This window comes from Rhipicephalus microplus, chromosome 4 (genome assembly GCF_043290135.1).
Source record: "Rhipicephalus microplus isolate Deutch F79 chromosome 4, USDA_Rmic, whole genome shotgun sequence".
NCBI classification, from domain to species: domain Eukaryota; kingdom Metazoa; phylum Arthropoda; class Arachnida; order Ixodida; family Ixodidae; genus Rhipicephalus; species Rhipicephalus microplus.
In genome coordinates, this window is record NC_134703.1 from 80,465,436 (window position 1) to 80,491,263 (window position 25,828).

The 25,828-nt window shown below is 46.5% G+C and overlaps 1 protein-coding gene across 5 annotated transcripts in view; it reads right to left on the reverse strand.

Moving 5' to 3' along the window:
* LOC119172134 (facilitated trehalose transporter Tret1) overlaps nucleotides 1–25,828 on the reverse strand; it is a 65,595-nt gene that overhangs the window by 33,871 nt on the left and 5,896 nt on the right. For 2 of the 5 annotated variants that reach the window (XM_037423148.2, XM_037423145.2), the window contains exons 2-3: nucleotides 10,434–10,680; nucleotides 8,492–8,889 (exon numbers count right to left, since the gene is read on the reverse strand). In XM_037423148.2, the coding sequence (XP_037279045.1) occupies nucleotides 8,492–8,889; nucleotides 10,434–10,668 (633 nt within the window). In that variant the 5' untranslated portion in view covers nucleotides 10,669–10,680. Of the gene's footprint in view, nucleotides 1–8,491; nucleotides 8,890–10,433; nucleotides 10,686–17,790; nucleotides 18,209–25,828 lie in introns of those variants that run through there. The other 3 variants (XM_037423147.2, XM_037423146.2, XM_037423144.2) reach the window with 3 other exon arrangements.

Below are 25,828 nucleotides of genomic sequence, written 5' to 3' on the forward strand. Positions count from 1 at the left end.
GGCAAACTTTAGACTGTGCTACTAACAGTGACCACTTGCCTATTAGTTTTCTACTGAACTTTCCAAAAATACATGTCGCCGAAAAGGCCCGCTCATTCCTCAACTATAGAAAATTAGAAAAAGACTTGAGGGCTACTTTTGATCGCCGCAAGGACATACAAGGTGACATTAGGGCTATGAGTCTGTGTGCAGTGCTAAAAAGATCAGTAAAAGACGCAACTTTTAAATTAGACTCGGCCACAAGAGGTTCCTTTAGTCCAAGGTTGACTGAAGAGTGCACGAGGAGCTATAGAAAACGGAAAGCTGCATGGAAACAACTGCTAGTAAACCAATGTCCCAAAAATTGGTGTAATTATAAATTCGCAGCAGCAGACTTCAAACGCACAGTAAGTATAGCAAAAGATGGTTATAATATGAAACGACATGATTATCTTTCTAGGGCTAAAAACAAAAAAGTGCTCTTCAGATTTTTAAGATCTCAAAAGATGTTACCACCCGCTGAAAATATTGACTCTTCTGTTCTTTCCCCCCGTGAGCTCCTTGATTTAGTAGAAAATATTGCGAAAGGGCTCCAAGATAGATTTATGTCAACTATACCACTGCACATTGTGAACCCAATGGCAGGCGAGGATTTCGAGGAGGTTACTTTAGATGAGCTGGCAGAGATAATAAGGCACTTATCTGCTTCAGCACCTGGACCAGACGGGGTAACAAATGCAATGATAAAAGTTATATTCGAGATTTGTCCATCTGAAGTACTTCATCTGGTGTCACAGAACGAGCGCTAAAAAAGAGCGCGCCGCCAAATTCTTGCGACAACGGGCGGGAAAAACGCCGCGAGGTCAAAAAAAAAAAAAGAAAGCAAACGTCCGAGGCTCCCCGGGCGCGCGCTCTCCCCGCGGAAGCGTGGCGTCGCAGACGAACCTCCTCACCCCGCATCGGCGGCCCAGCAAGCCCGCGATTTTTCTAGAACCAACGGGGCGGGGTCATACCGAGTTGAATCATCCTCCGGGGAGGGCAGTCGAACCGTCTCGCACCTCTCCCCAGCTTTCGCTGCGTATCGCGCCCACGAAATGACAAGAAGCCTCTGGAATGTCGCGCGCAAGGTATTTAACCGCGCAGCGGAGATGAGAGATCAGGAGGAGACGGAAGTGAGCGCCAGAGAGCGTAGGGATTCCGCCGTGTAGTCGGCGAAGGTTTTTGTCCGTAGGGACGAGGCCGGAGGTGAAGAGGATTTCCACCTGAGGGGTGACGACTCGAGCTACCGGCAAGAGTGTGTGTTTACCGCTATCGAGCAAAGACGCGGGGCAACAGCTGCGTGTGTGAAGCCGACGTGTTCCGGCGAAGAAGTTGAAGTTGGAAGAGTGGCCAATTGAAGACGGGAGGCTTCCTGGAAGAGAAACTTCGAGAGCTGGGGAACGACAACAACCCTGGACTTTGAGTGGGTGATTCTCGGAAGAGTATCATCTAGACTTTGGTTCCAAGAACTTTGGACTGAATAGGTTTTCTATCCCTTTAGTCTTTGAGTGTCTTGGTTGTTCAATGCATGCGACTGCATTGTAGTGTGTATTGTTGTCTGTGTCCGTTGTTCGAGTGGGGCTAATTGTATTGTGTAGTACGTTGATTGATTGGTTTGATTGGTGACATATTGTATGTAACTATTGTGGAGTGTGCATTCTTGTGTATTGTTTTCGATCTGCCATTTTGAGAATATAATATTTGTTTTGTTTATCAACTCTCGGCTCTGACTTGTTCTTTGGACCACAGCCGGCGTCCGCTGGCGCGCCAAAAAGGACCACTTCTAAATTGTCCACGCTTTCGTGGTGCGGTTCGGGGGGCCGATACTTCGGCCCTTGGAATTAGCCCGGCGATCGCCTCCCTAATAAACGGGACGGGTGTGACAATTAATCTGGCGTCCGCGACAGGACCTTTTGGTGCACAGTGTGTCCAAAGTAGTGAGAAAGAGCCTCGAGTTGTTGATAGTGCTATCGGGACGATTTTGTGTGTTGTTCAGTGTTCTCGTTAACGAGTGCAGGGGAGTGTTCCGATAGACTAATTTAGGCAGATACTTTTTGCACGCGGCAAGGTCTTATTTGTGAGACACAATGGATCTCGAAAAGTTAGTTGCTCTTGGTGAGAAGATGGGTCTTTCTGGCGTCGAACTACGGAAGTGGGTCACCCAGAAGGAAAAAGAAGAAAAAGAGAGGGCCAAGGAAGAAAAGGCAGCTGAGTTGGAGAGAGAAAGGCTGGCCGCTGAAAGGGCGAGAGAAGAAAGAGAAGCAAAGGAGCGACAGCTGAAAGAAGAAAGATGATGATGATGTTTAGAGTTTAATGGCGCAAGGCCGACTAAGGGCAAGAAAGAAGAAAGAGAGGCAAAAGAGCGTCAGCTGAAGGAAGAAAGAGCAGCAATTGAAGTTGGAGCTGGAGAGAGAAAAGTTGGCAGCCGAAAGGGCGAGAGAAGAAAGAGAAGCGGAGATGGCTGAAAGGGAACGGCAGCGGCAGCACGAGATGGAACTCGAGCGGCTCCGTTTGCAACAGCGAAGCGAAACTCCCGTCCAAGCTAGAGTTGAAAGCAGCGAAGGGGAAGATCACGGCTTCCGCTTGAACCCAAGCAAGCTGCTCGTAGCGTTTGATGAAAGGAAGGACGACCTTGACGCGTACCTTCACCGATTTGAGACGATTGCGAAGAGCCAGAATTGGCCGGAACAGCAATGGGCAACTGCTTTGAGTACTTGCTTGAGTGGTGAAGCGCTCAGTGTGTACGGTAGGCTGACGCCGACCGATGCAGCCAACTACGCAAAGGTGAAAGCTGCTTTGCTGAAGCGATTTAGATTTACTGTAGAAGGATTTCGGGACAGATTTAGGACAGGAAAGCCAGCTGATGGTGAGACGGCTGCACAGTACGCCGCCCGACTTAGCCATTATTTCGACAGATGGATTGAGCTTTCAGGGACAGCACAGGAGTACGATGAGCTTAGAGAGCTGCTAATTAGAGAACAATTTCTTACTAGTTGCCACCCAAGCCTGTCACTGTACTTAAAAGAGAGGAAGGCTGACTCACTTGAAGACATGATTGAATTGGCTGATCAATTCTTGGAAGCGCGAGGTGGAACTAATTTGGCCAAGGTCAAGAAGGAGTGTCCCGATGATTCGAAGAAATTGGTTCCCGAAGAAAAGAAGCGTGCACCAGAGAGCATTCAGCGATGTTTTCTGTGTAACCGAGTGGGTCATCGCGCGAAAAACTGTCGAACGATCTTTACGAGCCCTACGGTAGTGAAATGTTTTAAGTGTGGTCAGACTGGGCACAAAGCAGATGCTTGTCGGAACGGAGTGAGTCAATCTCACCAGGTATCTTGTGTGCAAGCGGCACCAAAATCTGATAATAATGCCGTCACCGATGGATTCGTAGAGTTGAAGAATGGGGAGAAAATTCCTATTGTGGGTGCTGTAATGTCAAAACAGCCAACCGGTGTTACGAAAGGAATGCCAACGCTGCCTGGAAAAGTTGCGGGCAAACAGATTACGGTGTTAAGAGATACCGGCAGTTCCACTGTTATCGTGCGGAGAAATTTGGTACGGGAAAGTGAGTTGACAGGCAGAACGAAACCGGTTTGTCTAATTGACCGTACGGTTCGGATGCTTCCCGAAGCAGAGATTGAGGTTGAAACCCCGTACTTCAGCGGGAAGGTTACTGCTTTATGTATGACGACCCCCCTGTATGACCTTGTCATCGGAAACATCGACGGGGCGCGAGGGCCGAATGATCCAGAACGTTTGGGGGAAGACCCGAAGATAGAGCCCTCGCCAACCCAGCGGCCGCGAGATACAGTGGAGGAGCATCCCGTGACGGATCTCACTAGAACCCAAGGTGAAACTGCGGCGCAAGAGACAGCGAAGGAGAAGACGATCGTGTCGAATACGTTCACGGGCCGAGCAACCGGACTTACGTCGGCACGACCTCAGCCGACCGACAGTGTAAAGGAGACGGAGTTGGCCAGCCGGGCAAAATGTAGAGGCATGATCAAGCGGGTAAATAATCAGACAGGACCCGTCGAAAGTAATGACGCGTTAACGGTGTCGGAAGAGACAACGATGGCTGAGACGACGCCTCAGATATCGTCGTTGGAAGGGGCTCGCCGAAAAAGAACGTGGAAACACAAGAAGAGATCGAGCGAGCACCGCAAAAAGGGGCGCAAGCGCTGCTCGAAGTACTCAGGATAAGTGCTGAGGTCGAATCAGAATGTGTTGGGCAGTGCTGAGTGCCATACGTTGTGTTAATGTTGTGTTATCCTGCGTCACAAGTGTCGAAGTGTTGTGCTGTGATGTGATGTATAGTATTGTACCATTGTTGTAATGAGAGAACTTTGTACATTTGTATTGTTGGGAATGTGTGGTGGAGTGTTGTACTCATGCGCTTGTGGTTGTGTTTTCACGTGTTGTGTAATTGAATTACAATGTCCAATCGTATTAAGTGATATATTGTGAATGTGAAGTGTCATGAGCGACGGATTGTGTTACAGTCTGTGAGAATGTGTGGTGACTGTTCGCGCTCGTTTGTGTGGTTTTGAATATTATGAGATAATATTCTTAAAGTGGGGGGCAGTGTCACAGAACGAGCGCTAAAAAAGAGCGCGCCGCCAAATTCTTGCGACAACGGGCGGGAAAAACGCCGCGAGGTCAAAAAAAAAAAGAAAGCAAACGTCCGAGGCTCCCCGGGCGCGCGCTCTCCCCGCGGAAGCGTGGCGTCGCAGACGAACCTCCTCACCCCGCATCGGCGGCCCAGCAAGCCCGCGATTTTTCTAGAACGAACGGGGCGGGGTCATACCGAGTTGAATCATCCTCCGGGGAGGGCAGTCGAACCGTCTCGCACCTCTCCCCAGCTTTCGCTGCGTATCGCGCCGACGAAATGACAAGAAGCCTCTGGAATGTCGCGCGCAAGGTATTTAACCGCGCAGCGGAGATGAGAGATCAGGAGGAGACGGAAGTGAGCGCCAGAGCGCGTAGGGATTCCGCCGTGTAGTCGGCGAAGGTTTTTGTCCGTAGGGACGAGGCCGGAGGTGAAGAGGATTTCCACCTGAGGGGTGACGACTCGAGCTACCGGCAAGAGTGTGTGTTTACCGCTATCGAGCGAAGACGCGGGGCAACAGCTGCGTGTGTGAAGCCGACGTGTTCCGGCGAAGAAGTTGAAGTTGGAAGAGTGGCCAATTGAAGACGGGAGGCTTTCTGGAAGAGAAACTTCGAGAGCTGCGGAACGACAACAACCCTGGACTTTGAGTGGGTGATTCTCGGAAGAGTATCATCTAGACTTTGGTTCCAAGAACTTTGGACTGAATAGGTTTTCTATCCCTTTAGTCTTTGAGTGTCTTGGTTGTTCAATGCATGCGACTGCATTGTAGTGTGTATTGTTGTCTGTGTCCGTTGTTCGAGTGGGGCTAATTGTATTGTGTAGTACGTTGATTGATTGGTTTGATTGGTGACATATTGTATGTAACTATTGTGGAGTGTGCATTCTTGTGTATTGTTTTCGATCTGCCATTTTGAGAATATAATATTTGTTTTGTTTATCAACTCTCGGCTCTAACTTGTTCTTTGGACCACAGCCGGCGTCCACTGGCGCGCCAAAAAGGATCACTTATAAATTGTCCACGCTTTCGTGGTGCGGTTCGGGGGGCCGATACTTCGGCCCTTGGAATTAGCCCGGCGATCGCCTCCCTAATAAACGGGACGGGTGTGACATCTGGTGAATTTTTCTTTGACAAAAGCTTGGATACCTGCGGAATGGAAACTGTCTAAAGTGATTCCACTTCTTAAAAAGCAGGAAAAAGGATTCGCCTTGGACAATGTAAGGCCAATATCACTCACGTCGAATCTGGTTAAGCTAATTAAAAGAGTTCCGAATGCCCGGGTAATGAAATATATTGATAATAACACAACATTACACCCCAGTCAAATTAGTTTTAGATCCGGTTGCTCAATATGGTGTGCGCATGTTGATTTAGAGAGCCGAATACAACTGGCTCAGCGTCAGCGCCAATAATGTGCATTAGTTACTCTAGATTTGGCTAAAGCGTACGATAGGGTTGAGCATTCCATTTTATTAAAACAGATGGAATATCACCACTTTCCCAACTACATCACTGCGTGGGTGTCGGAGTTTCTAAGAGGGAGAGAATATTACTGCTTTAAAGATGGGTACTCGTCGAATAGATATACGCAGACACGTGGCGTCCCACAGGGTTCTGTCCTGTCACCAGTTTTATTTAACATTTTCTTAAGCTACATTCCATCAACTAAGGATATTCAGTTATATGTGTACACGGACGATATTGCTTTCTTTGCAAGTAATACCGACCTTCAATCCCTATACCAGAGTCTACAAAATTATCTTAATATCATAGAAAGATGGCTTAAAAACATTCATATGACCCTGAACGTAAAGAAAAGTGTGCTCCTTGCATTCTCTTTTCTGCAGCCTATCAACATCTCGTTAATGTACAGTAATGAGCTCATTCCGCAGGCGAATTCCCTTAAATATTTGGGCATCATATATGATGACACATTAAATTGGAGAAGTCACATTGATGATCTGTACTCCAAGGCAACACGGGCCATGGGGTGGCTACGGAAGCTTGCAAACCGTAAAGCGGGTTTAAGAAGAGATGTGCTAATAATGATATATAAACTTTATGTGCGGCCCGTCATGGAATTCGGATGTGTATTATTTTCTGGCAGCGCAGCCTATAAAGCGAGACCCCTAATACCGCTGGAAAGAGAAGCGTTGCGTTTGTGTCTGGGTCTACGAAAATTTGTTGCAAATAACGTGTTGTATATGGAAGCTCGCCTACCTTCTCTGCTAAATAGGTTTAAAATTCTTACTGTGCAGGCATTCTTAAAGATATACAGTTCACACCAAACACTCTCATTTTACGCTTTCATTCAAGAACCGGCTTTATTTTTCGAAACCCATTGGTCGCGACTACCCACCCCGCAAATAGTATTTGCACAAGCGCTACTACAGCAATTGAATGTAAAAATTAAACATATTGGTCCAATACACAACCTGAAGTCAATGCTTAGCATACAATTTGATGAAATACTTCCTCATAACGCGAAAAAATTGGCACATAGGTATTTAAATGACCAGTTAGCAGATTATCTAGCTCACCTAGAAATAAGCAATATCATAGCGACTGATGCATCTGTGTCAAAAGAAAAGGCTGGCGTTGCCATCTTTTCTCCTTCTTTGGACTGGTCCTTTTCGATTCGACTCCCAGATTATAGCCCAGTATTCATTGCAGAACTATTGGCCATTGTTCTTGCCCTACGCAAATTGCCCTCAAGCGAATCATTAGCAGTTATCATTACAGATTCGTTATCAGTTTGTAATGCACTTTCTGCGGCACTAAATGTAGAGCTGATGAATACGTTTCGGCATTTAGTACCGAAAAACGTAAAAAAACTGCATTTGCTATGGGTTCCGGGCCACCGCGGATTATATTTGAACGAAATGGCGGACTCTTTAGCAGCAGTATCCCTGGGTGGGCCCACCATCCCAGTTTTGCCAGATACGGCTTACGTGACAGCGCTAAGGTTCCGAAACGCTTGTCTGCAGTGGGGAAAATGTAATTTGAATAAATTCAAAGATTTCGAGCATTTGAGCTATTGCTGGAATAAACAGTGGTGTGTGTCTCGCCAGTTAGAGGTCACTTATACCAGATTGCGCTGTGCAGTTCCTCAACTAAATTATTACCTTAACAAAGCTCGACTCAAGACGTCACCGCTATGCATTTGGTGCAACGAAATTAAAACAATTGAACATTTCTTCTTATTCTGCCGTCGTTATTCTTATCAGAGAAAAAGATTTTTAGTAGCCCCATTACAAAAGCTAGGAATACAAGTAAATCTACCAGTAATCTTATCACTTGGCGGAACTTCATTTGGTTACTCCCACAGGGATGTATGCTCCACTGTGTTTGATTACATCAATGCAACTAAAAGATTACCGTGCTAGTGAACCCCAACCTTTTCAGATTTTTAGTTTATAATTCGTAGTTATGTCTATCAAAAACAAGAGATTGTTTGACCGCTTGCTCAGCAAATAGTTTTTTTTTGGTAGAATTATTTTTGAACTACTTTTTCAGATTGGCTTCATTTTCATTTTAGTTTCATTTAAGTATGCTGCCGCCCGGTTCTTGGCCCATCCCCCTCTGTGGGTGAGCGCCATCCATAAGAGGTCATCATCATCATCATCATCAATTTCTGTTCGGCTACCTGGTGAACAAAGAAGCATAAACAGCTCTGATAACAGCCTCCATATATTTTGCATTCCGAGTGAAAAATATGATTCTGCAGCTGTTGGCTTACTCAACAGCTGCTAACAAATGTCCTGGATACAGTTCTCTATTACTATTATGTAACATACAAGTTGTACACACAAAACGAACTCAGCCTGACAGCCAGAGCGACGGCCAATTAAGCAGCGGGCCCGCACCTTTAGAGCCTCCTCGGAGCGACCAGCGTGGATCAGCCACCTCGGCGAGTCCGCCACGAAAGGCATCGAGATGACCACCACCAGCGGGGGCACAATGCAGGCTGTGGCGAGCCACCGGTAGTTGAGCCACTTGCCCAGCACGTAGGCGAGCAGCACGCCCGACGTGATGGCGATGGTGCACATGGTGTTGAGCACGCCGCGTATCTGGGGCGGGCTCACCTCGGAGACGAACACGGGCAACGCCACTGCGGTGATGCCCGTAGAAACGCCCGTCAAGAAGCGGCCAAGGAACATGACGATTGGTAGCGACGTAGCCTCGATCAACAGGAAGCCGATCGCGAAGCCAAGTGACGAGAAGATGATGGTGTCCTTTCGACCAAGTCTACTGAGCAGCTGGCCTGGGTGTAGCAACGAAAACATTAGGGTACGCCAGCGGCACGGCCAATTCCGAAATTGCAAGCATTAGAAAGGGATTTATTCACTGAGTCGCGATTGTGGTAGCTGTGAAGCACTTGAGCATCTTATTAGATCGTTCCAGTGACCACAGGCAGCGCAACGGTAGGTCAAAATGGCGGACGAGACGGTAATGAGGCGATCTCGCAAGCGTGCGCGTCTGGACTAGCAAAGACAGTACGGCCCTCTAGTTTCCCCGCAGACTATACTTTCCCTCGCTAAAGAGAAGCAGACATGTTTGAATGAAGGCAAAGCAATCGGTCACATCATTTGCCCGGCCACTTAGTCTTCGTGAAGGTATGGGATATGGCATAACGGGAGCGTTGCCAACAAGGATAAATATATTTCCCAACAGTTTTGGGAGGGGTCCTCCCTTCATTAGGGGATGAGTTATACTAACATGAACTTCCAAACTTCGTTGCTGCCACGTCCCTCTCGCTTTGAAAGATGTTTGAGAGAGTGAGAGAGAACTAAAAGAGAGAAGAAAAAAAGTCCGGTTTCTCAAACAGGCGCGAGCGCGAACAGCGTGAGGCATATTTTATTTTCAAATTTCGAACATTAGTAGCCGGCATCAACGAGAACCCCGGAAGACTCTCCTGCCTCCGAGAAGTAAGCCAGGAGGAAATTGGTGACAAAGATTGTTAGCTGGAGACCATGCTTATTTTTTCTGACTGACTCGTACGTGTACACTGTCCTTTCTTGTTTTTTTTTGTTTTTCTTTTTTCTTTTTTTTCACATGCACATACAGTGTTTATGTTCGCCTACCACTTGATGACCATTGAAGGGAAACGGACGAAGATTAAAGGTAAAGAGCCGACCGACCCATTAAGGGGAAACCCTTTCGCACGCCGTCACGGACCCCTCCCGCCACCGCGGCGACAATCTTGGGTGGCCCGACACACGTCGAGAACTGACCAGCACGGGATAAGAACCGGATGTGGACGTACACGGACATTTGGTTTCGTTCTCAGTGTTGACAGTGGTTCTTCCTCTTTTTACTTTCTTCTTTTTGTTTTCCTCTTTTTTTCTTTTCCTCTTTTTTTCTTTTCGTTTTTTAACTTCTGTTTTTTCTTTGTTTCTTTTTTTAGTTCTCTCTCACTCTCGCTAACATCTTCCAAGGCGAGAGGGACGCGGCAGCAACGAAGTTTGGAAGTTCATGTTAGTATAACTCATCCCCTGATGAAGGGAGGACCCCTCCCGAACCTGTTGGGAAATAAATATATTTATCTTTGTTGACAACGCTCCCGTTGTGCCATATATATATATATATATATATATATATATATATATATATATATATATATATATATATATATATATATATATATATATATATATATATATATATTGTAGTCCAGACATTCAGACGCAGTTAAAGTAACGCTCCTTATACTTTACTTTTAGTCTGTAGTCTGTTGGTTTCATTAGGATGCCACACAGGGAACACGCGTTCATGGATACGTGGGTGTAAAGGGCAGCAGACGCTCACCTCCGACGAGTCCCCCGAAAAGCGCTCCCAGCGTGACCAGGGAGCCGAACCAGTCGCCTTGGTTGTCGCTGAAGGGCATGCGGCGCCGGATGTCGGGCAGCGCCGGCGACGAGTAGCTGAGCGAGAGACCGAACGAGGCCCCGCTCATGCAGGCCGAGCACACGGACAGCACGAGACGAGAGCGCCACGGAGACCGGCCATCGGGGGCGGTGAGCGCCCGCGTATCCTCCTCCATCTCTTGACGACCCTGCACTGACGAAGAGAGCAGTTGGGAACGCATCGTGGAAGGCTAGTCAGTGGGTTACGTTGGGTTTACAGAAACTAAGGCTATGCTCCGCTGGAGGCGGAAATAGTGTGTGGCGTCTCTGAATTCCCGTGCAGCGCAAATGCCTGCACGGAGATAACATTTGCTTGAAGGCACGTCATAGCGAAATATTAGGTCAAGCTAGATTGCCTACGTGACGCTTAGAATGTAAATACAAGCCGGGTCACTTGCCCGGGAACCATTGTTTTGGGAGTCAAAAAACAATATAGTGTGCCGTATACAGTAATAATAGAAGTGCTTTCTCCAGTTTTCTACCATTGAAAAAACACACAAAGATGTCTATAATATACAGACACTTTGTATCAGCCACTAGAATGTGAAATCGGTCAATTTTTATAGGTGAAGTAAATGTATGCTTGGCAAAAATGCTAGTACGTAAGATCAGACGGAATCTCTAATGTACAGGCCACATTTTCACTAACAGTCTTAAATATGCAATAAGTTGTGATCAAAGAAGCTCTGAATCACATCTCTCAGCTTTCGATGTAATTTATATATCCCACTTTGCTGCCTCAAAAAGCTTTTGTCTCCATCAAATGTAGGCGGCGCTAAGGGAACTTATCACTGACTCCGAGTGCTTTTTCTCTTCTTTAGTATTTGAGGCGTCATGACGTTAGACACAAATATAACTTTTGCACAATGGCTAAGCGTACATATTGAAAAGGCAAGAGCATAGTCAACAGCGAGTGAACTTAAAGTGAATAAAAGTACGTTATTTAGAATCAATAAAACAGGTGATTGTGGAGCTCACAAAGACTCACTGAGGAAATACATTTCGTCTTTAGGACTGACACGGACTCAGACCCACCGAAAGTTTCATCAACCAGACTCACTCAGATTCAATCAAGATTTTCTCAGCTGCACACACACACACACACACACACACACACACACACACACACACACACACACACACACACACACACACACACACACACACACACACACACACACACACACACACACACACACACACACACACACACACACACACACACACACACACACACACACACACACACACACACACACACACACACACACACAAACACACACACACACACACACACACACAAATAAATAAATAAATAAATAAATAAATACTCACTCAGACTAGGACTTGCACTTTCATCCAAGTCTGAGTGAGTCTGGTAAGTCGGCTCGCCGATTTACAAACAGTGAAACAGTTAATTAAATTTAGCTCAAAACGAATAAAGTGATGATAGTAATGTGCGGTGCTTTAAACGCCCAAACCGTGATGTGATTAGAGGCCCACCGTACTGGAGGGCTCCGGAAACTTCCACCACCTCCTGTTCTTTAAAGGCGCGTTTACAGTAGAGCGACACGACAATGACACGACTCAGACGAAGACACGAGGCAGACGCAGACCATCGGCCGACGAGTTGTCTGCCAACGGATTCGCCAGATTCCCTGGTTCCCGACGACGAAAACGACGCCTCAAAAGACATAGTGTCGTCGTAGTGTAAAGGCGCGTTTACACGAGAGAGACACGACATCAATTTTGGTTGGCCGATTGCCTTTAGGAGTGTCTTTTGCCTTGTCCTCATATTTACACTTCAGCGACACAAGCAGTCCACCCATGGTCTGTGAAAGACTCCATCCGCGCCTTGTCATGCTCACTGCCTTTCGTTGGAGAGTTCTGTATTCTGTAGTCGCACTGCAGGAACACGCAGCGACACCAAGTAAACTTGCACACCTGCACCTAATTTTTAGCCGTGCTTCCTGGTCTGCCATTGTCCATCTCCGGCAAACAGCTCCCGCCATTATTCGTGGCGTCGAGGTACAGGGGGTTGGGTGTGTAGCTACAAAAGAGAAGCGAAGAAAAGACTTCCATGGGGTGCCAAGACGCCTATTGAAACGACGCGGAAGCCTCGGAGGGTGCATTGTTATCTCCCCCAAGAGCTCCCCCTTCATGGTCGTTTGAAGCAAGGACATGGGGAAATTTTTGCTCAGCCGCAGTTCACCCAAGAACAGGTCTGCCGATGCGTTTTGCTAGTATTTTCGGTCTGTCAATGCGCGTTTACACCAGAGCGACACGACTCTGACACAACCCCGACGAATACACGAGGACGATGCAGACGATCGGCCGAGGAGTCGCCCTTCGACGAAGTCGCCAGACCCCCTGGTCACACTAGGCCGCCGCCGACGACGTCGTCTCAAAAGACAACATATCGTCGTTGCGTATGACAGACCTAAAACACCAGCAAAACGCATCGGCAGACTTGTGTGCGTGTCGTCGGGAGATCTGCGGCTAAGCGAAAATTCACCCAAGTATTTGCTTCAAACGACCACGAAGGGGGAAATCTTGGGGGAAATAACAATGCCCCCTCCGCGACTTCCACGACGTTTGAATAGGCATCTTGGACACCCCACGAAAGTCATTTCTTCGCATCCCTTTTGTGTCTATGCACCCCAATTCCTCGACGCCGTGGATTTTGGCGGGGGCTGCGCTGCATGGCCGAAGAGAGAGAATGGCAGAGCACAAAGCATGGCTGAAAATGTGGTGCAGGTGTGCAAGTTTAGTTGGTGTCGTGCGTGTGCCTCCAGCGTGACTACAGAATTGGCCAACGAAAGGCTGTGAACGGCGGACTGTGTGTCGTTGCAGTGTAAAAATGATGACAAGACAAAAGACACTCCCAAAGATAGTCGGCAGATCAAAATTACTGTCTCGTGTCTCTAGCGTAAACGCGCCTTAAAGTGTGATGCTATACCGCACAGAACACGGTGTTATGTATGGCTACAGTGTTCTAGTAGTTTGGCCCTAGAATTCAACGTGACAGACGCCATTACGTATGAACCTGCTGACCAGGCAGCTTTCCCCCCGGGTTCAGCGCTTGGACGGGGCACTCATCCCCGTATTTTCCTGGAACAAGCTTAAGCACCAGTGGTCAAGCGAGCAAGGTGGTCTTTTAGCACCCTTGCTCGCGACGAACAAGGACGAACGAAAAGTACCCGCACAGAAAAGCACAACACAGGCATAGTATCGTGCCTTAGCGGAAGACAAGCAGGGGAGTCACGATCCCTCCTCTCTGCGAGGTGGCCTCAACATGAGACCAGGCCACTGGAAAGGCTCCCATCGAACCAAGACATGTCTTCACCCTAACGCAAACAGCGTCGTTTTCGGGTGGTCGGAATTAAACGTGGCCGTAATCTCTGAAAAAGCCGACCCCCATCCATCCTGACGAACTCAACCTCTGAAGTTTTCGGGATCCGAAGCTTAATACTTGTACGTTGGCATCGTGTGGTGCAGTTGTGGTTCTCATTGAATATCGACCTGGACCGTGCTTACCATCGGATGCCTCAAGTGGCCCGCTTCTCCCTTTCTGTTGCCCAGAAAACTCAGACGACAAGGCACTAGATTGGCGGGAGCTGCTGTCACAACTTCTCCGGCATCAAGTGTTGGCGGAGGCGCAGCCATATAAGCCGAAAGCGTTTGTACTGAAGTATGAGATATGAAGCTAAATGGAATAAGTAAAATAGGTTCGTCTTTTAACTGTGTAAATAAACCTATGTTCTTTTAGGAACGCGTCTCCTCTCTGGAAAACATCGGCTATGCGGCGACGACGGGGACCAGCTATACCATAATCTCACTGAACTACACTCTTTATAACGGACTTTTAGCATTTCGTCACCCTATAAATGCCCCCTTCCTCCCTTTGCGGTCGGTATTGGACCCGCACCTTAGGAATCAGAAGGCGAGCTGCACAAACACTTTACCACCGTGATGGCTGATGACTCCAGTGAATGAATTGTGAATCAAGGTTGAATAAAGCAATTTAGGTGTGAATAAATAATGCGTCTAGCAACTCATTAAGTGTGAATCTGGAGTAAATGAAGTGGCTTAAATGTGAACCAGCATCAATTATGGTGTGACGGGCGCAATCCCAGCCACGGTGAAAAATGCCATAAGTCCACGTATTGTGCGCGCAATGTCAAAACACACAACTTGGTTGAAACTCCCGGAGCCTTTCTATACGGCGTGCCTCATAATCATGTAGTGGTTTTCGCATGTGAAACACTATTGTTATTAATGTTCATTAAATTGAGTCTACCGACCATTAAAGAGGGAACTAATTAACGAACAATAAAGCGAACGAAGTTATTTAGGTGTGAATGAAGCGACTTAAGCGGAATCTGAGATTCCGATCATCATTACCAGCACATAGCGCTGCTTCATGCTCGTGATGATGATCGGAATCCGAATTCACTCGTAGCGCGAGCGTCGAGTGAACTGGGCTTTGCCCGATTAAATGCTGATGTGAAATAACATTCTGCAGATGTTCTACTGATTGCATGTCATGCGTTATAGCAGTGGCGACGAGGAAAACGATCGAGGATCTAAACGAGTCCTCGAGCCGCAAAGCAATGAGCGGGGGACAGCCACTAGTGTTTGTAGGAATGTGGTGAACATTCCGAGTACATTCCAAGTTCGCCTCCAAGCCTACTTCGAAGCGCAAGACACCACGGAGGCGATGAAGCGACGAGCACTGTTAGTGGCCTCGCTACGGGAAAGTGCGATTCGAGTGATCCAGGGACGTTGTCATCCGAGGCTGATCAACGCACTCAGCTACGACGACGCCGTAGGCCACCTTGAGGAGTGCTACGCCCCGGAAGCCAACGAAACAGCTTCAAGCTATAATCTTTTTCACGCGACCGCAAGAAGGAGACAGCATACTGGTATTTATTGCCGAAATAGGCAGTTGGCAGCAAAATGCAATTTCGTATCGTCTCTCGAACGCAGGCTATGAGACCGAATCGCATGTGGAGTCTTAACTAAAGATGTGAGACGACACCTGCTGACATTGAGGAGCTTGACGCTAACGAAGCAGAGAATTTCTTTCTATAAGTTCAAAACGCTGCTGCTAATGCTAGAAGCATCCATGCAATCGGCGGATCAGAGAATCATCTACTCGCGGCAGCAGAGCGCAGCCAAGAAAAGGGCAACCGAAGGCCGAAAGCACGACATTTGCCATAGATGTGGCAGTGAAGCTCACTCGAACAGGCTGTGCTATCACGTCCGCACAGAATGCCGCGGATGCGGTGAAAGAGAACATGTCACTAGAATATTCAAAGTAGAAGCTCAGTGGAAGTCCTGAAACGCGTGCCCTGTCACCAACCTCCGACGATAGCTCGAAAGATGAGACAACACTCTACACTGTAGTCTCTCATCAATTCTCAAGGAAATCACTTGAGATGGCGTGCGTGTCTCTACGTTAGCCAATACTGGGTCACCTATTTGTTAGTGCTGTCCCAATTCTTCCCGTTCAAGCAGAATCAAAAGAGGTATAGCCGCCTCCAAGCAGCCCCACTCTCGGATTTCAGCCTCAACTTGTCTTAGAAAGTAAGTCCACTGACATTATTAGAAAGCAAGAGTGAATCAACGTACAAAAGAGTCAGGTGCATTCAGTGTGAATCAAGAAATAATCAAGCGTGTTAGAAGTGTATCAAGCGGCTTAAGTGTGAACCAGCATCCATTAATGTAAATCAGGAGTGAATGATCGAATATTAATGCAAATCAAAAGCGACTCAGTCTGAAATATAGAGACTATAAGGTGAATTAAGCGTGATTCAAGTGAATTAAAATAAATCAAGATCAACAGAAGTGAACCAGGGGTAAATCAACTTGAAATAGAGCGAATAAAGTGAATTAGGTGGCTAGCAAGAAGGAGTCAAGCGACTTTAGCGAGAAATAAAAAGTGTATCAAATTACTTATATGCGATCCAACATCCAATTAACTGGATAAGGAGAGAATCGGCTTACACGAACGCAAACCAAGAGTAATCAACGCACTATAAAGCAAATCAAGTGAATAAAGTGTGAATGCAGAGTGAATAAAGTAACTGAAGTGCGAGCGAACGTGCACTAAGGTGAATCGAGTGATTTCAGAGTGCCTGTGACCTCCTCAACGTCAGCTAAAGAGACTTGGATGCATTACTCTAAATCTTGTAAAGGGCCTCAGACTACTAAAGCGCGTAACATGATTTCACAATGTTGTCTAAAACATGAGTGCCTAAACATGATAATTGGCGTTTTCAATGCTTCTTGTGGGACTGCATAGTTTGTCATCCGTGAACACTATCAACTGTAGCTGTAAAAAAAGAAGTTTAACCAGCGAAACATAATGAGTGCAACAGCATATCGTGAAATTCATATGCCATACGTGAAACTTTGGAAAACCGTAGTGCGAGTTTTGTCATTCCCCGTGGCCAGCGCTGCGGAGCAGTACTTGGTCACGAAAATCTATTGGCTGAACACTAGAACACAGACCTTGACACATCGCTTTCCTTGTACGCGGCAGCATTATTTGAAAGAGTGCGTAAATTACAGACAGTGCGCTGTCTGCACACGTTCTCCTGTGCACGCGCGACTGGGCGTTCACGTGTACTCACACAGTTATCATACGCATCTTCACGAGCTCACAGCGCACAACGATTTATAGGGCGTCAAAGCTAACGTAAGGCAATGTAATGTTCGTTTTATGGTAAAGTTATTTCGACTGATTAACCGAGTCATTCATACACGAACTGATGGCGAAAATGGACCAGTAAACAGACACCATACACTCCAACTGATATTTCACGAACTCTTGCTCGTATGTGCTTTTTAGTTCAAGTTTTTTATAGGTCGACTGCTGATTCAAAGGTCACGGAGACGAGCCCCGGTCGCGGCAGCTACATTTAAATGGAGGCGAACGTCTAGGGGCCAGTGTACTTTAGGTGCACGTAAAAGAACTCCCATGTGGTCGAAATATCCGGAGCCTTCCACTACGTTGTTCCTCATAATCGAACTACGGTTCTCGAACTTCAAATACCAATAATTATTATTTTGAATTTTGTTCAAAAACTCCGTGCATTTCAAAGCGCGCTGTGATGCATCGGCGAACACTGGCGCTGACTCAGACGCCGCGGCGGAGATTTCCGACAAGCAAAAACAAAAAAGGTAAGAGTCGATGAACGAACAACACAAAAGATCGAAGAAAAGACAGGGCCATTAGCATTGCCTTGACTCACGTCGTTCGCGGGATCGGCGGATCTATACCCGAGTCACGAGGCTTCCATCCAGTCACCTACGTCGATCAGAAAAAGCTTCCACGGGGAAGCCGCTGAAGCTCGGCGCACGCTCTCGCCGCGCTGGCAATTCGATCGGTCACGCTGCTGCGGGCGTCACGTCACGCCATTCGAGACGACAAGCTCGACGTTCAAGCCTCCGCTCGCATTCCGCAAATGCGAGCACGCAGCAGAGCGACATACGACGCCGCGCGAAACGCAGCGCCCGAATGGAAGCAACGAAGGAGACCCACTGAAAAAGCTCGTTACGGTAAAGCCGTCCAACACCCATCCGACACGACGACGGGCTCGGGCAATCGGAAGAATACCGAGAATGCTGCGAACGAGAAGGAGAAACCGCCCCGCCACATGCCTATAGACAGCGCGTGTTTCCTTCGTTGCCACAGTGAGTGGCTGCGATCCTTATCGAGATCTATCGATATCTATCTGCACCGGACAGCACGGGGCCGAAGCAGCAATCTTAGCAGAGAGCACGGCGCGGCGTCAGCTTTCTCACCGCGGAATGCCTCTTGACGTATGCCGTAAGAAAACAAAAGCCGAGGTTGCGTCAGGATAACCGGCAGATAACGCGGGGCCAGCTGCCACGAGGAGCGTATCAGTTAAGCAACGCGTGCGGACGCAGATAGCGAACCGATAGGCCCTGCTGAAATGCGTAAGAGTTTCCAGCAGTTACTGCGAGTGACAGTGTTTTCAGGTGCCGCCGAATATGTTGATCTCTGCTGCCGGAATGACGTACCGTACCTCACGACAAGTCACTTCGGAGCGAAAGTCGTACTGTAGCATTGCCAAAGGTGGAGCACGAGATAACACTGAGGGCGAGCTTACGAGAATACTTCATTTGCTTTCGACGCCCATCAGCGCATCGGTATCAGTCGGTATTGTTTCAGCCGATAGCAGAGAAGCATACGGCCGGACATGGGTGCCTCCTCGCTCGTATAGTGCTCAGCGATCTTTTCTGCACGAAAAATTGCCCCACGGATATTAATGCGATGTGATGATACTGGAGCGTAACCTTAAACTTCATCTAAGACTACCGAAGCTCCGAGGTGCCGATAACACTGTATACGTCGTCAGTTAAGCGAACTTTCGGATGAACGCAAGCTTCGTTTGGCAGGTGTTCGCCATTCGTCTTGGTCGATGTTTCGCTTCAATTTATTAGAAAAAATGAAATATAATGGCAGTATTTCTAACACTTGCGCAAAGAGGGGTGAAAAGAGGTAAAATGAAGACCGGAAAAATTAAGGAACATACCGATGGGATAACTGACGGCCAGCCAATACGCCATTCATTTGCGGGGCGCGTACACAATCTACGTATCTCCGTTTTTACATTCTATCCATTCGAATTTCCATAGGTTTTTAGGAGCGAAGCTCCTGAAGGCGTGGGCTGTGCGTCCCCTGTATGTAGCCACCTCTCATTCAGTTCTAAGTATTACGCTAGCCACCGCCCGATCTAAAGGGTACAGCCATACCCATCCGTCCGTCCGTCCGTCCGTCCGTCCATCCATCCATCCATCCATCCATCCATCCATCCATCCATCCATCTGTCCGTCCGTCCATCCATCCGTCCGTCCGTCCGTCCGTCCATCCATCCATCCGTCCGTCCATTCATCCGTCCGTCCGTCCGTCCAAAAGATGCAAGATGTTATAAACTAGACGGCGGTACGTGTAGTTGATTATGAAAGATGCGAGGTGTTATAAAATAGGAATGATGCCACATATGGCGCGTGTCATCGTTCAATATAGTGCGGCGACGTACGCTAGGGGGAGCGTTGCAATAAAATCGAGTGGGCAAAATGTACGGAGGATTCATGGTTTACCAGGTTTACCTCCGGAGCTTCGCCCACTCATCATCATTCACTTCGTGGATATGGCAGCATTTTTTCCTCTTTGTTTCAAATAAACAGAATTACCGCTTTCTTTTCTTTTCTTTCACATCGCGCGTTTTGCTTCGTGAGGCCAACTCGGCATCACTAAATTTCCGAGTTTTCTAGTATCACTTGTTCATCTCCCCGCCTTTCATCATTTTCCTGCTCCAATAGAACTGACCTATCGATTATTCGTGTACCAGAACCTGCACGGCGCTTTTTCGCGAGGCGTCTCTGCTAAGTGTTAGATCTAACAACACTTGGTCGAGCGAGCACGTTAATAAATAATAATTTTTTTATTTACTTGCCAAGAACACGGTGTAATTGTAAGGCACGGCGAATAGTGGCTGCCGTGCACGAAGTATTAATTTTTACCATCTTGGCCCCTTTAAAGCGTACACAAATCTAACAAGAAAGTGGGGAGAGACGAAGTATGTAAGGAAGATGTGTTTCAGTATTGTCGTGAAACGTGGAGAGGGGTGAAGTATGCAGTGTTTCTGGAGAGAAACTTCTCTGATGAGGCACTGGTGGCACCAAGCCTGAAACCGGGCATGTAGGGAAGGGTGTTTAAGCTCCGCTTAAGTCATCGGCTATATTGGCAGGGCTTGTTGGCTCCTACTTCTTAGAGGACAAGTGACGAGTTGTGTGCTTTGCCCAGCTTTGGTGGCGCATATATCCGTTTTGGTGGACCGTGACTACACCACATACCGCGACGACATTAGACGCCGACAAGCCTCGTCGTGTCATCACCTTCATCTGCTCTTGTTTTTGTGCGCCTGACAGCGTTCTGCCATACGTAAAGAAGCCTTGTTCACGATCAGTCTATTAAGAAGACTTTCGTGTGGAAGATGGAACGTCGTTTCTCTTAAGCTTTTATTAGTCAGCGTTCAGAACTTTTGTTAGTCGAGCTTCCTGTAGAAAGTTTGCGTGATTCCTAGCATCCAAGTTTTTGGTTAGGTGGTTCTACAAGATTTGATGATACCAGCGCGACTGCTATAGACGAGGACAATGCCGAAGAAATGATACCGGCAAGAGCTGACATTGATGTGGAGGTATCTAATGCAAACGAGAGATGTACATGGTATCGCTGCCAGTATATTCGAAAACTACTAAATGTGATGATTACGAGTAAGCAAAGATATGTTCTGTATGTATGTGTGCGTGTATATATCCCTCAAGAGGAAGGTATGTTCACTATCTCTCCAGAGGAAGGTATATAACAGCTGTATCTTGCCGGTACTTAGCTACGGAGCAGAAACCTGGAGACTTACAAAGAGGATTCAGCTTAAATTGAGGACGACGCAGCGAGCAATGGAAAAAAATGGTAGGTGTAACCTTAAGAGACAAGAAGAGAGCAGAGTGGATTAAGGAACAAACGGGGGTTAAGGATATCATAGTTGAAATCAAGAGGAGAAATGGACATGGACCGGGCATGTAGCGCGTAGACAGAATAACCGCTGGTCGTTAAGGGCAGCTAACTGGATTCCAAGAGAAGGCAAGCGGGTTGGGGGGAGAGAGAAGGTTAGGTGGGCAGATGAGATTAAGAAGTGTGCGGGTATAAAATGGCAGCAGCAAGCACAGGATCGGGTTAACTAGCGGAACATGGGAGACGCCTTTGTCCTGCAGTGGACGTAGTTAGGCTCATGTGTGTGGGTGTGTGTGTGTATGTATGTATGTATGTATGTATGTATGTATGTATGTATGTATGTATGTATGTATGTATGTATGTATGTATGTATGTATGTATGTATGTATGTATGTATGTATGTATGTATGTATGTATGTAGGAATGAATTATATATTTACTGTCTTAGGCCGACAAACACGCTTTGTTTTCGGATCGCTCTCGTCAAAAACCCCTGCTGTTTTTCATCTGTGACAAAACTGCCTCTTGCCTCTGCTTTAAAAAGGCTGCCATTGTTTTTAATGGCAATATTCATCAATTAAACTCACATTGATGAATTTAATTGGGCTTGGTAGCAAAGTTTTGCTGACTTCAAGCACAAAATTTCTTCACAAAATTTGCGATCTTAACAATGAAGCGACTAAATAACGTTTCTAAACCAAATGATATAATAATCACGTTTTGACGAAAATAAAGTGTGGTACAGAGTTACAATTATCTGCTTTTAAGACTAATAAACCAACACGAAATATGTTCCACTTGTTGTCGCAAGATTTGTCTACCGTGCAACTACCCATATCGGATTGCTGATCTTCTTTTTGAAAGCTCATATTTCCACCACACCAAACGGAAATCTCGTTTTGACAACAAGCAGCAAAAAAAAAAAAAAAACAGAGAGAAAAGCTTATACGTAAACAAAATGTTCTTTGAAGTGCTCGCCTAAAAGTTGCCAGTAAATGCGGAGCTATATACACGCAAAAAAAATTATTTACGTGTGCTGTAGGTGAGAAAGGGCTAAACTATGTAACTAATATACTGCTTCATTCACTGACCCAATGCGTTTCAACGATCAGAAGTGAATGCTATAATTCGCAGAATGACAAGGCATATATATATATATATATATATATATATATATATATATATATATATATATATATATATATATATATATATATATATATATACCGACCCATTAAGGGGAAACCCTTTCCTTACGCACGCTGTCACGGACCCTCCCGCCACCGCGGCGACAATCTTGGGTGGCCCGACACACGTCGAGAACTGAACAGCACGTGATAAGAACCGTATGTGGACGTACACGGACAGTTGCAATGGTTTCGTTCTCGTTGTTGACAGTGGTTCTTCCTCTTTTTTACTTTCTTTATTTTTCGTCTTTTTTCTTCCCCCTTTTTGTTTTTTTTTGGTTTTTTTCCTTTTTTTAGTTCCCTCTCACTCTCACAAACATCTTTCAAGGCGAGAGGGATATATATATATATATATATATATATATATATATATATATATATATATATATATATATATATATATATATATATATATATATATATATATATATATATATATATATATATATATATATATATATATATATATATACCACTTCAAAAGTAACATCTGCCGGAAAACGCGACGAGCATGTGATGGACAGCACGAGATTCCCCTCAATGAAAACAAAGTAAACACCGCTGTTGTAAAAAAAAAGTAAAGATTTTGTTAGCTTCCGAATACAAATAAAGCCACGGCTACAAGCCAGCTTCGGCCTTAATGCTGTTCATATGTATAATTATCCAGTATACAACCCTAGCTTGGTTAGTATACAAAGCTATAATTGAATTTGCTCTTTTTATTGAACATGTTGCGTAGAACTTGCAGGGCTGAAAAAAAAAAAGCATCGGAAGGATTGTATTACGCAATCCGCGAGGTTACACCAGCTGTTAGAGTAAGCGCGAAACTCTCTAATATTTATTCCTCAGTGACTCTGGCTCACTATGAAACAAAAAACTTGGATCATTTCACCGAAAGGAACTCTGATGGGATGCCAAGCAGCAGTGTTGCGCACGGGTTGAACGGCGCTAACGCGGTTACTGCGGTGAGCACTGAAAGATTCGTTTGAAGCGATGGCTGTGGCGTAGGTCTTGTAGGTGAGACGTACAAACACGTTTCACCGTTTAGTTTCAGCGCGCGTCAGGTTTATTGCGCGTAAAGCTACCTGTCGGCGGTGTAGTGAGCGGCGGTCGCGTCAGGTGTTGCGGGCGAATGGACGAGGCAGCAGCTGCGAGCGCGCGGCAGGCGAGAGAATGACGTCAACGCGCACTGCGAGGGAAGCGTGCGGTCAACGCGCAGCAGCGGCTTGACCTACTTGGCAACGCGCCAACACCTGCGGCGCGCTTGTACGGAGGGACAGCGTTACACAAGCTAGTCAAAGAGCTGCTAAGCACCTAAAGAAAATGAAAAGGAATGAGTGGGATAGCAACAAATTGGAATGTAATACTAAGTAAGAAGAGCAGCGAACTCCTTCAGGATCGGACCTGGCGTCATGTGCAGCACGTCGTAAGACAAAACAGCCAGTAAGATAAGCAGTTTTCGCGCTGTCTGTCAGTTAAACGCAAAGTAGGCGGATATAGGACACCACATACACAGGTATCTGCTGGTCTCTGTCAAGATAGCGAGCGTGTCATTTGTGCTTGAGCAGCACCCCTTTACAGCATTCGTAAGCTTTCAATCGCACGTAGAGCACACGATTACTGGGGCAATGTTATCGATTTGGACTATATACAGAACATGACAGCGACGCCAGGAGAGCGCCTCCAATGTCCATGAAATTGTCAGCGAAATGAAAGAATTTGGTATAAAGGAAGAGCGAAAGTATTGAAGTATTTTACCATTAGCTTTGACTACCCGGGCTTCTTAAAAGCGTATACCCAAATCAAAACCTGCATTTCCTGCAAACCTAGGCCTTTGAAGTTTGAACAAAATTAAGCGCTATTCGCGCTCAAATAAGGTACCCTCGTTGAATTCTGCTGTTAAAACGTTTTTTTCTTGTTTTTCAATGTTGTATTTTGTATGCGTGGCACTTAAGTTGCCTTTTCAGCAGCGATGCCAGTGTTTTTTTTTCTTTTTAAGAGCTTAGTTTTTTAAGCAGGCCGTAATGTCAACCATGTCACAAAGCTCTACCATAACGAACGGGCATGTGCCACATAAATTGGGCAACTGCCACTACTTATCACTGCGGCAGTGTAGCAAGGGGCTTGGAAGGTGAAGTGAGCGTGAAGAGACATGTGATGGTATTCACGAAGCGGTATTCGAACCCACGAACCCTCGATCTAAGGCTACGGTCCTAATCACTCGCCATTATACAGACACGCCAGCACAGCCGAGCTATACATAGCCTTGTATAGTGTAGCGTATACCAATGAGATGGGAAAGAGAAAAGCGTGAGGTTGAGTGATGTGATTACGAAAAGGTGGAAAGGAGGATGAGAGAGAGTAAAGCGTAGCGTAAAGTGAATGATAAAGAAAGCAATAGGGACCGAACAGGCAGCCTCGCATCTCGAAGCCTAGACCATAGCCTCCTATGCCTAGACGTGTCGGTCGACGAAAAGTACGAACGGCGATGGGCCTGTACTTCGCTGTGCCGAGCTTTTCGGTATACCTTAGTGCAACGCGTCCAAATTTTCTTGTTTATTTTTTCCTTCTGCGATGACACAGCCAAAAGAGCAAAGTCTGCCATCGCTACTGCAAAAACGCAACGCGGGCTACGTTGCGCAGCAGCAATGAAAAGCAGCGCTGCCACATCTGTCAGATCGTGTCAGGTATAACAACGCGGACAACCCAACTCTTCACGAAAGAGGTACTTGAGTGCGAACGAGGCAAGGCGGTCGTTGGTTTAGCAGGAAGAGCCACTAGTGACCCGCTCTCTTATGTACACGATTTGGAGTACTTCGAACCGCAAAAACACCCCGTGAAAGCTAACACCCTGCGAGTGAATCAATTAGGGGCGAGGACTACGAGTATATCTCGTTCACTGTTCGCCAGCAATATATTGCGCGGCGCTGGGTACGGCACATTGATCGTAGAGGGAGCATAGCCCGTGCACGATGGATAAGCCTGGCCTTTCACCCTAAAGCTTCTCATGAGAGATTGGTTGATGCCAGAGTTTTGTGCAGTGTCTACCTAAAGATGTCTCTGGCAGCAGGTGACTTTTTTTTTTTCCTTTTCGATCTGACGCCACACTATGATGGTAAAAGCGGGTCTTTTGTGCTTCGATTTATATCTGACGTTGCTTAACTGAACCGTAAGACCGCGTCTTGGCTGCGAAAATACGTTTTTCTTTAAATGAAGTATTCCTGAGAGGTTTAGAGCCTCCCGACATACATAAGCGCGTAAATTTCTGGCATATCTTCTAACAATGAACCAAACGAATGTAACAAGTGCATGCAATCGAAGTCCTACAATGTTCTGATGCGAGATCGAAGACCTTCCTGCGATATACTGTTTACCTTCAGAACGCTCTGAAGAAACTGCTGTTTCAAACAATTAAAAAAAAGAGTGCTCGTACATTGTGATAGATTAAAGACATTTGTTGCGCATACATATTAGAAAACACTGCTCGCCGAACACATCTTGATGGTGCTCCAGCTAGTAGTAGGAAACAACCAGTTCGAAGATATTTCACGGGCGTGGCGT